The sequence below is a fragment of the Carya illinoinensis genome, chromosome 16 (assembly GCF_018687715.1).
Source record: "Carya illinoinensis cultivar Pawnee chromosome 16, C.illinoinensisPawnee_v1, whole genome shotgun sequence".
Classification (NCBI taxonomy): Eukaryota; Viridiplantae; Streptophyta; class Magnoliopsida; order Fagales; family Juglandaceae; genus Carya; species Carya illinoinensis.
Window position 1 is genome coordinate 30,595,914 of NC_056767.1, and position 13,191 is coordinate 30,609,104.

The following is a 13,191-nucleotide window of genomic DNA, read 5'->3' on the forward strand; positions in this document are numbered from 1 at the left end:
GGAGGCACTCCCCTGATATTTTTTAATTTTTAAAAGTGTTTAAAGATGTTTGAAAAGTATTTAAAATAAATTAAAAACTCAAAAAGTGCATTTGTACTTATCGGTAAATGACATCCCTTTTTGGATGCCCATGCCTATTTTCATTTTTGGAATGCCAAGAACTAATGTTTGGCATTACTCCAGGCAAAGATTAATGGAGTTAAGGGACGGTAGATGTTAGCCTTTAAGACCAGTTGTTAGTTACTAAATGGTGACTAATTAAAATGAATCCTCATTTCTATATTAATGATGATATTTAGTTCTTTGGAAAGTACATTCAAAGACAGATTCTTTGTGAAAAAACATCTAGGTTGTGGGGATTTTGATTGTCTCTAGTGTATCTATGTGGTACACTCAAGCACCATATAAAGACGAACTAAGATCAATTGGAGATTTGTACGTTGGATTTACTTATGGAATAACTACAAAATATTTTTTAGGAGATGTAACATTGATATAGGAGCTAGATTTGTTGTTCCTAGTGAGATAAAGCCTCTGTTTTGTTCATGATATAAGCATGACTATTTTTTGTTGATGTGTATATTTATTGAAAGCTAGGCACTACTCATATTTCCGCTTATATTTGATGCCCATGCGTTTCAGCCTCTCTTTGTTGAGGAGAATGATATATCACCACGTCTTTTTTTTACGTGTGAGATTTCTGATCATGCATATTTTTCCTAATCTCAATATTGTGTGTTAAAACTTGAGTACACGGCCTTTTAGATTTAAGGCAATTAATTTTTGGAGTTCCACATGTTCATGGTCATTTTAACATTGTCGCATCTCTTTATGGTCAGTATTTATTTTTTGCTACTTCCATAAACATGTACTATGAAAATATCGGATTATGGACTGAAAATAGTAATTGAGGTTGTTACTTGTAGTTGCAATTAAAAAGTATTTCAGATTTGAAAGTTATGTTGAATTAATTAATTGGTGCCAGTTCTATTATATTTTACGGGCATGGGAAACGAGAATGAACAGCCAACTCCGCAGACATTATCTAGCTCAAATCCCCCATCCGAGGTATGTATGTTATATAATAGAAAAAAGCAATTACGTTGGTACTGTTGATAAATTTTTTCCAAAATATACCTAAAACTTTATCTAATAACCCTGTTAGGCCATACCATCAACTAGTCAAAACATTCCAAATTACATGCCTGGTTACTTTGGACCAGTGCCTACGTGGTCACCAACTTTTCTACCATATCCGGGTGGTAATCAATTTGTGACCAACATACAGGTACTGATAAGAGTTTAATCTGGATTTATTCTTAATACGTTGGCTTTTTTTCAACATATTAAAAAATAATTCGTCGCTTAATTGCAGCATTTTAATTAATGCCTTTTATAATTTTTTGCAGAATGCTGGTTACTCATTTCAACATATCATGGAACATCCAACTCCTATCAGCACAAGCTCTGCCACGAGCTTAGTAGTTGGTTCAAATCCGGATAATAAAACTGATGGGGGGAAATCTGAACAGCCTTCTGGATCTAGTAGTGGTGAGAAATCTCAGAATGTCCAAGTGGGAGATGATGATTCGATTGAGGAGCCAAAAACGGGAATGGAGTTTAATTCCTTTGAAGAGCTATTAAGTTATTATAAGGAATATGGTAAAAAATGCGGCTTTGGTGTGATGACAAAACGGACTGAGAGGGAAGAAGATAACTCTGTTAGATACGTCACTCTTTCGTGTGCCCGTGGTGGGAAGGCTCGGAATAGGACATTGAATATTGCTAAACCACGTCCGACAGGAAAGACGGAATGTAAGGCAAAGATTAATGCCTTAAGGCAAGATGGAGTGCTTCGGTTGACGACAGTACATAATATCCATAACCATGGCCTCAGTCCAAAGAAATCCCGCTTCTTTCGGTGTAATAGAGAAGTAAGTGATGCCGTAAAAAGGGTCCTAGATACAAATGATCAGGCTGGCATCCGAGCGAATAAGAGTTACGGATCTCTCGTTGTTGGCGCGGGTGGATTCGAGAATCTCCCATTTTTGGAAAAGGATTGTCGTAATTATATAGACAAGGCAAGACATCTACGACTTGGCGCCGGTGGTGCTGGAGCGCTCCGACAGTATTTTTTGCTGATGCAATACAAAAATCCTGGGTTCTTTTATATGATGGATATAGATGATGACGGGAGGTTAAAGAACGTCTTTTGGGCAGATCCCCGTAGTATAGCAGCGTACCAATATTTTGGTGATGTGGTCACATTTGACACCACATACCTAACGAATCGATATGGGATGCCTTTTGCACCATTTGTTGGTGTAAACCACCATGGACAATCAATTTTGTTGGGAGCAGGGTTGATTTCTAGCGAGGATATCGAGACTTTTGCGTGGTTATTCGAGACATGGTTGCAATGCATGGATGGTAACGCTCCGAAGGCTATTATCACTGATCAGGATAGAGCGATGAAAAATGCAATCGCAATTGTCTTTCCAAATACCCGGCATCGTTTTTGTCTTTGGCATATACTGAAGAAAGTTCCAGAAAAGCTTGGTTCATATGGTTCGTACAAAACGAGAATGAAAAATGCATTGATGAAATGTGTATATGACAGCCAACAGCCAGATGAGTTTGAGAAATGTTGGGATGAGTTGCTTACCACTTACAACTTGCATGAGAATGCGTGGTTGCATAGCCTATACGTTGAGCGTCAACATTGGGTGCCGGCTTTTTTGAAGGCATGTTTCTGGGCTGGAATGAGTACCACGCAGCGAAGCGAGAGTATGAATGCATTCTTTGACGGTTATGTACATTCTAGGACAAACTTAAAGGAGTTTGTCGACCAATTTGATAACGCATTGAAGAAAAAGATTGAGAATGAAAATCTCGCGGACTTTCAGTCATTTAATGTCACTATCCCCTGCATATCTAGATCTTCGATTGAAAAGAGGTTCCAAGAGTTGTACACGATTGCTAAGTTCAAAGAAGTTCAACAGCAAGTCAACGGTATCATTGACTTGAATCCGAAGTTACATAATTCTGTTGGTGCCGTAAAGACATATATGGTTGACGATGAAGTTTGTTTGGAAGATTTCACTAAGTTGGTTAAATATTTTGTGGACTTTAGTGAGATTGATGCAGTTGCAACGTGCTCTTGTAGATTATTTGAGATGAGGGGAATATTGTGTCGGCACATTTTGGCCGTGTTCAGGTGTAACGATATTAAATATTTGCCGGAAATGTACATTTTAGATCGATGGAGAAAGGATATTAAAAGGCGATACACTTTACTTAAAAGTAGCTATGACGAAGGGGAACAACGGCCAGATTCTAATAGATATTCAAGTCTGTTAAGTACCTGTTATCAGATGATTACCCATGCAGCGGGTTCGAGTAAGCATACTGAGGATGCGAGAGCTAAGTTACTCGCAATGATTGAGCTTTATCGTGCGAATGAAGAACCCCCATCGATGACTCAAGTTGGTTCCAATGTTGATAGTACGGCAAATGCCACTACGGTCGGTGGTGCTGGGGAAGTACACAGTCCACGTGTGGTTAAAGGAAAAGGCAGACCTCCATCTCTAAGAAGAGCATCCAGGATGGAGATAGAAATACGGAAAGCCAAAGCAAAGACAAAGAAATCACCAGCAAAGGGGAAGTGTAAAGATGTGCATATATACACCTATTAACTCCAATTAGAATTTCTTTTACCAACTCCTATCATATTAAAATATTTTTTGATGTCTCGACATTTTTAGCGAGGAGGAGGAGACACCCACGTCACGGAAAGAGAAGATACGCCAGCTGTGGAAGTATGTCGGAATTTGTTTGGCCCATCTCTGATGGATGTGTCTAACAAGCAGGTATGTTGACATTTTTACGTTATTATGGGTTCGATATTAATTATTTGGCTTTAGCATATTGAGTTGATGTGTCAACAGCCAATTGGAGAAAGCGAAAGCGGTGCACCAACCGTCATTATTGGAACTCAGCCTCAAGAAATAATGATGCAGAGTCAGGAAAGCGTAAGTGATCTTAACTCATTTGCAATGTTTAATACTAATCTCTATACCAGATTATATTAAAACATTAATATAATGTTTAAATATATTAATGTTTAATATATTTAATAAGCGTAAGTGATTTGTGGTATTATTTAATAAGCGTAAGTGACCACAAATATATTAATGTTTAATACCCCATTAATATATTTGTTGTTTAATATTTACAGATGCAAATTGGCATGGATGGCTCACAACCTTTGCAATGATAGGTTTATTGGTGTTTTAGAAATCTCAGGAATTTGTGGTATTATCTTAACTGTTGGGTTGTATTGGGAAAGAATTGTCAACTATTGAGCTTTATTGTGTGTATTTCATTTTCGGAATTGTTGGGAAGAACTTGCACAATTTGTAGGATTGTTAAAATATACAGGTATTTGGATGGGTTTTAGGTTGTGAAATTTGATAAAAATCCGGATATTGAGGTGCTGTAATGCATGTTACGTTCTTGAGGTGTTGGAACTAGAAATCTCAGGTGTTGTGCCTTTGTGAGGTGCTGGAATTCATGAGGGGGATACTGTGAAATTACGCTTCTCAGGTGTTGTGCCTTTGTGAGGTGCTGGAAATTGACTTGAAGAGGAGGAGAAAAGTTTTTGTATTTCCCTGTGTAATATTTGTGAAACAGAGTTATAAAATTCGGAATTGTTCTTCATTCACCTCCGAAGGCTATTTTGTACCAATATTATGCATTGTAAAATAATCATTTGATTAGGTAATAGAGGTAAAACTGCTAAACTACCAGTTTGGATCTCCCAGTTGTGTAATTTAGCTCCCATTAGAATGAGTAGTATTATCATATCAATTTTCTAACTACTTGTAGTTGTAATTGTTTATTATATGCTATGGGCAAACCCGGTTACGATATCAAATGAATGGTTGAATGTTGTGACCTTACGCATTTGTAAGTCGGGCAAAAACACAACGGATGGTAATCAATTTTTCACTTGAATAAAAATTGTAAATACATCATTTGCCCTCTGTTAAGTATCAATAAGAGACAACAAGTTGGAATACAGGTGGTTTCATTCCCAATGAATAAATACACCTAAACAGCCTTCAATCCATTTCTCACCAACTTTTAAAAAACACTAAATACAACATTTGATGACAAATACCAAATAAGAGAAGCTGCTCAACTACCAGTTCAATCCCACAAAATAAATACACCAGGTTACAGCCGATTCAACCCATTTCTCACTTGTCAAAAAACACTAAATACAACATTTGCTAATTCTCCAATACCAAAATAAGAGACAAGCTGCTAAATACCAATCCAATTCCATAAAATAAATACACCTAAACAACAAAATAATACCACAAAATAATACACATGTACAACTTTAATGCCTACACATAGAACTAGTAAGATGAAAGCTAAATTACTTATATAACACTAGGTAACATGCATGTACAAAGGCAAAACAACAATAAATCCGAAGTAGGGAAGCTAAACGCCTTATTTTAGCCTCTTCTGCAGCATGCACCAACTCCCTTTGCATAACCTCCTCGCGATTATTGGATAGTACCATCTCCACCCTCTCAAGGCGATCCACTATCTTACGCAGCTCCATCTCTCTCTTTTCGAGAAGCTCAAGTATTTTCTCAACCTCTTTCTCTTTCTTTAACAGCCCGTTGGCCCTTTCTCGAACTTGTAACTCAGTCACTTCATTACCATCCAACCACTTGAAAAACTTACAATATGGTAAGCCCTAATAAGTCAAAAAAAATATGAGGTGCTGATGAACTGTTCATTATAAAGAAAAGTATATATTGTGAAATTATGTTAGGCTTCTGATTAGTGTAGTTACCTGGGTATTGTATTTTGAACACCCTAAAAAAGGTCGTCTGGGATTTTTGGCAGTGGTTGACCATTTCAAAGTGGCTTCAAGCTCGCAGAAGCACAATGTTTTACCCAAAGTACGTTTGGGAAAAGATGAAGAAGATATTGATGAAGATGATGATGACATTTTAAGATGAACCCCCATAAAATAATTGAATAACAATTGAATAATGATGGAATAAAATTAAATAGCATTTTGGTTTGAATTAATTACTTCAATTGCCCTGCCCTACACCTAAAATAGAATGCAACATTCAGTTAACCCCCCTAAAGTTACAATCCCTAAGTTCTGACATTGTATTATTCTCATTTTCCCTATAATATCTGCATCTAATAAAAACTAAAGAAATCTAATGCAGTTGGTCAAGCCCAAAAACAGATTGTAAGCATACTGAGATGCATCCACAACCAAAAGATTCATCAAACAAAATAAATAAATAAACCGAATCCAAATTCCACAAAATCTCCAAATCAAGTAATGAACACTTCAAATATCTCCATTTATTTAGAAAAGAAACCAAAAGTCAGTAAACTGGCATGCTAGCAGAACAATTTATGCAAATAATATAGATAATAATAATTCATACAATGTATGCAAATACTGTATATAAAAAATTTTGGCGTATACATGGGTACTAAGGTATAAATGCCCTATAATTGCCCTGACATATTGTAAAATATGCTTGTTACAACCCAAAGTACAACATGGCAGGCCCATGTTGAATTGCAAATTACTGAAATAAACCAAAACATCAACATTCAAAATCTAATCTAAAAAGACCCAGATCAATTCAACATAGCAATATGATCCAAGCAATCCACCAACCAATCTTACACGCACAACCCTTCATCAGTAAGCCAACCAATCCAGTACTAATAACTTGAAATCTATTTTTTCCTTCAAGTTTCTAATTCAACAAATTCCAAGAAAATATTTGAAACTGAAAAAACATGGAAATTTCCGTATCGCAGATCTAAGAAAAAAAAATTTACACAAAACTAGTGTAATATGTCAGCAACCTAAAATCAGTGTACAGGTCGGTGCAGATCTAAGCATATAACTAGTACAATCGGGGGTTTAGCAGGAAACTTACCGTGACGTGGCCGTAGATCTAGACGTAAGGAGACTCGCACGGTGCAATGGGGAAGACGAAGAGAAAGACAAGATCTGGGTACGGGTTCGTTTCGTGGGTTGATGGAGACAGATCGATGGAGAAGACGAAGAGAAAGACCAGATCTGGGTTAGGCTTCGTTTCGTGGGTTGCTGGAGACAGATCGATGGAGAACGAAGGAGGAGAAGAAGAAGAAGACGAAGAAGGAGTTGAGAATAGTGAGATGAGAGGGAGCTGAGAGGGAGCATTTGTGGGTTAGGGTTAGGGTTCGGGTGAGACGAGAGGGAAGAGAGAGATGAGAGGGGGGACGAGAGAGAAGCGAGGAAGGGATTTGTGTTTGTGGGAGAAAGCCACGGAGCAAAATTCAAACAAAATGTAAACGGTGTCGTTTACATTTTGTTTGGCCACGTAGGACCCGAGGCCGCATCGGGGACACCCCCCGGTTGCATATAGAGTTTTCCTATTCTTTAACATGGGGCGGGTGAGGAGTAGGGGTGGCAATATGTCACACGATCCGTTAACCTAACACGAACACGACACGATAATAGAGGGTTAGGGTTTAGCCTTAATGGGTTCGGGTCAAAACGGGTTGACCCGTTAAGACACGATTGCTTAACGGGTTGATAACAGGTTAACCCGTTTTGACCCTTTATGACACGTTAAGAAAGTTAAAGTTATAATTATACCCTTATATCTAAAAATAAAATTGTTAGAATTTCAATTTCGATATTTTTATTATTTGGATTGTAGTTTTGGACTTATAATTAGTTTTATAATTTTTATAGATATTGTAATTTTAACATTTATATAAAATTATACTAAATTTAATCAAGTTAAAAAGGTTAATTTCGGGCCTATTCAACCCATTTACATAAATAGTTTAAAATGAGTTATATTGTGTCGTATTAACCTATTTCGTAATATTTTGTTAATTTATTTATTTACTTATAAAAAAAAACATATTTCGTAATATTTATTAATGGGTCAAAACGGGTTGACACGACACGACCTGTTATGTTAATGGGTCGTGTTAGGGTTTGAGATTTTGACACGATAAGCTTAACAGGTCAGGTTAGGGTTGACCTATATGACCCGTTAACACGATTTGACACGATACGAACACGATCCGTTAACACGATTTGACATCCCTAGTGAGGAGTTTGCTATTCATAAATTCTAGAAAAATGCTATACGCAATTGGCCTGGGCCCCGGTGCGGTCTCGGCTTATGCCACGTCAATTGACTTAATTTTTTTAATAAAATAAAATAAAATTCAAAACACGTCTTTTTGTTTGGGGGGAAGGGAATATGATGAGATGAAATCAAAAGACTGAAAATAGCTTTTCTTCCTTGGAACCTTTGAAACCCCATCTCGAAACAGAGTCCACCGTCCACCATCTTCACTCTATCTGCCCCATCGGCTTTGAGCCATAAAAATCGTCATCGTTGTGGTCAGCCAACCAAAACCCCTATCCCGGCATCACGATTTACTCCCCATCGAAACCCCCAATCTTTTTCTCCCCTTCGAAAACCCATACCGACATAGAAGTCACCGTTTGATGCTTCGCCCCATCGGCTTTGAGCCATCAAAATCGTCGTGGTGGTGGTCAGCCAACAAAAACCCCCATCTCGGCATCACGATCTACTCCCCATCGAAACCCCCAATCTTTTTCTCCCCTTCGAAAGCCCATACCGATACAGAAGTCACCGTTTGATGCTTCGCCCCATCGGCTTCGAGCCATCAAAATCATCGTCGTTGTGGTCAACCAACAAAAACCCCCATCCCGGCATCACGATCTACTCCCCATCAAAACCCCCAATTTTTTCTCCCCTTTGAAAACCCATACATACTGAGACTCACGAAGCCCATCCAACGAAGGCCCCTTCGTCTTCTCCACAGTCAGCGTTTATGTTCTCCATGAGCCCTAGAACACCCACGAGCCCTAGAACACTCACAAACCCGAGAACACCCACGAACCCTAGAAGAACTCGGAACCTTAGAACACCCACGAACACCCCCACTTCTCAAATTTTTTTTTTTTTTGCCCTTGGCCTGGGGGACCATGGAACCAAAGAACTTGTGGGAGCGGCAGATTTGAAGCTCAAATTCATTGGGTTTCTGAGGTACCCTTTCCTCTTGTGCATATTAAGAAATTAGATTCTATCGGGTATTGTTTTTGAAGGGTACCCTTTTGAGTTCTATATTGTTTATTGCATAGGAAAATAAAACTTACTTTGTCCATAACCCGGCTTTGCAGGGGCCTCAGTATCCTCGGTGAAAATCAAGCCCTGCTATTTTTGTTTGTAATCTGTTTTGCATCTTGAAACTGGTAGCTGATTGCTGATTGTAACAAACTGGTAGCTGATTGAGTTTCGATTTTGTTTTCTTATCCAAGTAAATTAAGTTATTTCAAATGGATGCCCTGTACTAATTGACCCTCCCTGTTTCGAGTTTTCACTGTATTCGAGTTTGTAGAAATTGTTTGGCTTTGTAAACAAAAACCATGGACACCCATTTCCATTTTCTTGACTGGGTTAATTGTTTAGTATGCTTTCTATATATCTGCTCAGGCTTGGATGAAAACAAAAGGAACTAAAATAACCCAGCCAAAGCTTTTATGGTCTTAGTCTTTAGATCAATTGATTAATAATTTGTGAAACATATTTGAATAGCAGTATAACCATCACTTATTGAATGCCTCTATTAATTGGGAAGTAGATATTATTCGAGCGACACATGGTTGGGAGATTGACAATTTTGGCCTCTTTTTCTGTCCAGTTATATTTCGTTGTGGTTTATGAAATGATTTTTTGGGATTCTATAAATCTTCTAATTCTTTTTCTATGTTTTTTGCGTTTCTCTCATCATGTACTCACTGACAAGAACATGCACAGAAAACTCTTTTGAAAACTTTCTCCAAGTTAACTACTTTGTGATTTTGGGGGATCTAACAATATCAGCATCATCAATTTCTTCTGCATCCTCTACTAAATGTTACTGTGAGGTTGAAGCCACGATGAGATATGCAAATACTGCAAGAAATCCAGGATGACCCTTCTTAGGGTGTCCAAAGTACAATACACAGGTAATGACATTTAAATTTCTACACAAGATACCTTTTTTTAACATGATTTTGTATGAACTGAATCATCTAACATTTTTGGGCATTTGCTGCATTTGAGTAGGGATTATCATATTGCAAGTTTTTCAAATGGGTAGATAGAGATCAAATGGGAGAGCTTGAACTTCGAGAAATGACCATCCAAGCACTATTAACGAAGCTGAAAGAACTCGAGAAGAAATTGCTTGATGTCGAGAAGAGGGAGATTGAGCTAGAAGGGAGGGTGGTTGAGATTGAAAATAGAGAAGATGAGATCAGGCTCAGACGCGCACAGCTTCCCCTTAGTTTTTGGGCATTTGCATTTTTTGTTGCATTCTATCTTGTAGTATCCAAGTAATCATCATTCTAGTGTTTGTAAACCATCACTTATGTTGGTCTTTTATTTTTGTACTCGACTTTTGCACTTGTATTGGACGTGCACTTCACGTAATATGAAGTGTTTGTAATCAGTTTGTAGTCAACCGAAGTATTGGACTACAAACTGACTAGATGATGTATAAATCGCCCTTCTATTTGTGTCATTGAACTGATTGTTGACAAACTGGTCCACAAATATGTGTATGTTAAAACCTGGCAGACTCACACACACTCATACTCTTTATTGTCCCTAGCTTGGACGTTATATACTCTTACCTCCCACCATTCAGCAATTAAAGCAGATCCTCCCCTGACCAGAATGTGATACAAACATCTATTTATAAAATTTCAACAAGATAAATTCTGAAACCATATTCATAACATTTCAACAAGAATAACCAAAAAACCATAATCTGGAAACTTCATTGGCCGATACAGTTTGGTATAACTGTAACCAAATTTGTATAAAAAAAAGTGGTCAATCATTTAAGATCACAGTTTTCATCCAAACTGTACCATCCATACTTTCAAGTCTATTAATCATATGTACAGAATAAAATACAATAGCGTATTCTCACATCCAAGCCACAACAAGACTCCTTTTAAATCCACAAAATACTCCTAAAATCCACAAATAATACTCTATCAATATACAAAAATCTTGGAAATTCACAAAAATTTATAAATGTCCTGAATCTCTCATCAAGCCACAAAATACTCTAATAACTCAATAATATCAACTAAAAATACATTAATAAAGGCCCTGAATTTACATTCAACTCAATCTTCCAAAATACTCCTAAAATCCACAAAATACTCCTAAAATCCACAAATAATACTCCATCAATATACAAAAATCTTGAAAATTCACAAAAATTTATAAATGCCTTGAAATATTCATCAAGCCACAAAATACTCTAATAACTCAATAATATTAACTAAAAATACATTAATAAATGCCCTGAATTTACATTCAACTCAATCTACCAAAATCTAATTAAATCCACAAAATAAGCATCTAATTCTCTCATCCAAGCCACAAAATATTTTCCATCCACAAGAATCTTCTAAATTCCCATAAAAATGTCATGAACTATATTCAATCTTCAGAAATCTATTAACTTAATTAAAGTCCACCAAAAATACAATAAAGTCCACAAAAATAAAATAAGTCCACAACTATGTGATTAAAGGCCACAAAAAATACATGAAAATCCCCATAAATCATTCCCTGCCTTGTGATCCATCCATGTCATTTCCATCCATCCCATACTTCAACGGTTGTGATCTATCTAACCCAGACTGTATCTATAAAGAATAAAAACTCAAATATTAACGTCGTGTCGATAAATACATTCAAAAGCAGAGGGAAAAATAACTCAATCCACTTACACTTTCTTGACTCTGAATCACTGTTTCTCGGAGTTGGGATCTAGTAATTTCAACATTGGGCATATCCATCTGAGTATTTCCAAATAAATTTCTGCAAGTGTCCATGGCTTGTGTATCTCCTCCATCTCTCTAATAATCAAGTAACAAGTAAGAACACATTAATTTATGTAAGCAGAGAGTAAAATATAACTTACTTTGTTATGCTAAATATTTATACCTCTTTACGTTTCCCTTTTGATGGTGTTTTCTTCGTCTTCGCCTTAGTTTTTCGTATGTCTATCTCCATCCTTGATGCTCTCCGCAAAGAGAGGGGTCTGCCTTTCCTTCGCACAATATGTGGACTGCATACTTGACCAGAACCACTTCCTGTATTTGTGTCCTTTGCTGTACTACATGCATTGGAACCCGTTTTGGTCATCGATGGGGGTTCTTGGTTGGCATCATACAACTCAATCATTGCATATAACTTACTTTTTGCATCCTCAGTATGCACTTTAGTACCCGCTGCACGAGTAATCATTTGGTAACAAATATTCAATAATTTTGAATATCTATTAGAATCTGCCCGCTGTTCCCTTGCATCATAGCTACTATGGATTAATGTGTATCGTCTTTTAATATCCTTTCTCCATCGATCTAAAATGTATTTATCTGGCAAAAAATTTATCTCGTTAGATCTAAAAATAGCGTAAATGTGTCGACACAATATTCCCCTCATCTCAAATAATCCACAAGAACACTTTGCAGTTGCATCTACCGTACTGAAATCCACAGAATGTGTCACAGGCTTAGTGAAATCTTCCAAACGAATTTCATCTTCAACCCTATAAATGTGTAATGCACCATCACTCTCAAGTAACTTTGGATTCAAATCGATCATGCCAGTAACTTGCTTTTGAACTTCCTTTAACTTTGCATTCATGTACAACTCTTGGAATCTCTTCTCAATTGGTGATTAGAAATGCAGGGAATTGTGACACTAAATGAGTGGAAGTCTGTGGCATTTTCATTCTCAATTTTTTTCTTTAATGCGTTATCAAACTGGTCGACAAACTCTTTTAGGTTTGTCTTAGTATGAACGTAACCATAAAAAAATGCATTCATGGTCTCATTCCGCTGCGTCGTACTCATTCCAGCCCAAAATGACTCTTTCAAAAATGCCGATACCCAATGCTTACGATCAACGTATAGACTTTTCAACCACGCATTCTCTTACAAGTAGTAAGTGGTAATCAATTCATCCCAACACTTCTCAAACTCTTTAATAGATTGAGTGTCATACACACATTTCATCAATTCAT

At 37.0% G+C, this 13,191-nt stretch overlaps 2 protein-coding genes across 2 annotated transcripts; one reads left to right on the forward strand and one right to left on the reverse strand.

Moving 5' to 3' along the window:
- Positions 1–1,430: 1,430 nt before the first annotated feature.
- On the forward strand, positions 1,431–4,605 carry LOC122299828 (protein FAR1-RELATED SEQUENCE 5-like). The gene is made up of 3 exons (XM_043110288.1): positions 1,431–3,869; positions 3,948–4,031; positions 4,238–4,605. Exon 1 carries the CDS (start codon positions 1,437–1,439, stop codon positions 3,693–3,695), a length of 2,259 nt encoding a protein of 752 aa, XP_042966222.1. The 5' UTR covers positions 1,431–1,436; the 3' UTR covers positions 3,696–3,869; positions 3,948–4,031; positions 4,238–4,605.
- Positions 4,606–11,722: 7,117 nt separating this feature from the next.
- Positions 11,723–12,812, reverse strand: LOC122299037. The gene is made up of 3 exons (XM_043108873.1): positions 12,108–12,812; positions 11,891–12,019; positions 11,723–11,806 (listed from the first exon to the last, which is right to left on the reverse strand). The coding sequence occupies exons 1-3, from the start codon at positions 12,810–12,812 to the stop codon at positions 11,723–11,725; spliced, it is 918 nt and encodes a 305-aa protein (XP_042964807.1).
- Between the last annotated feature and the right edge of the window lie 379 nt (positions 12,813–13,191).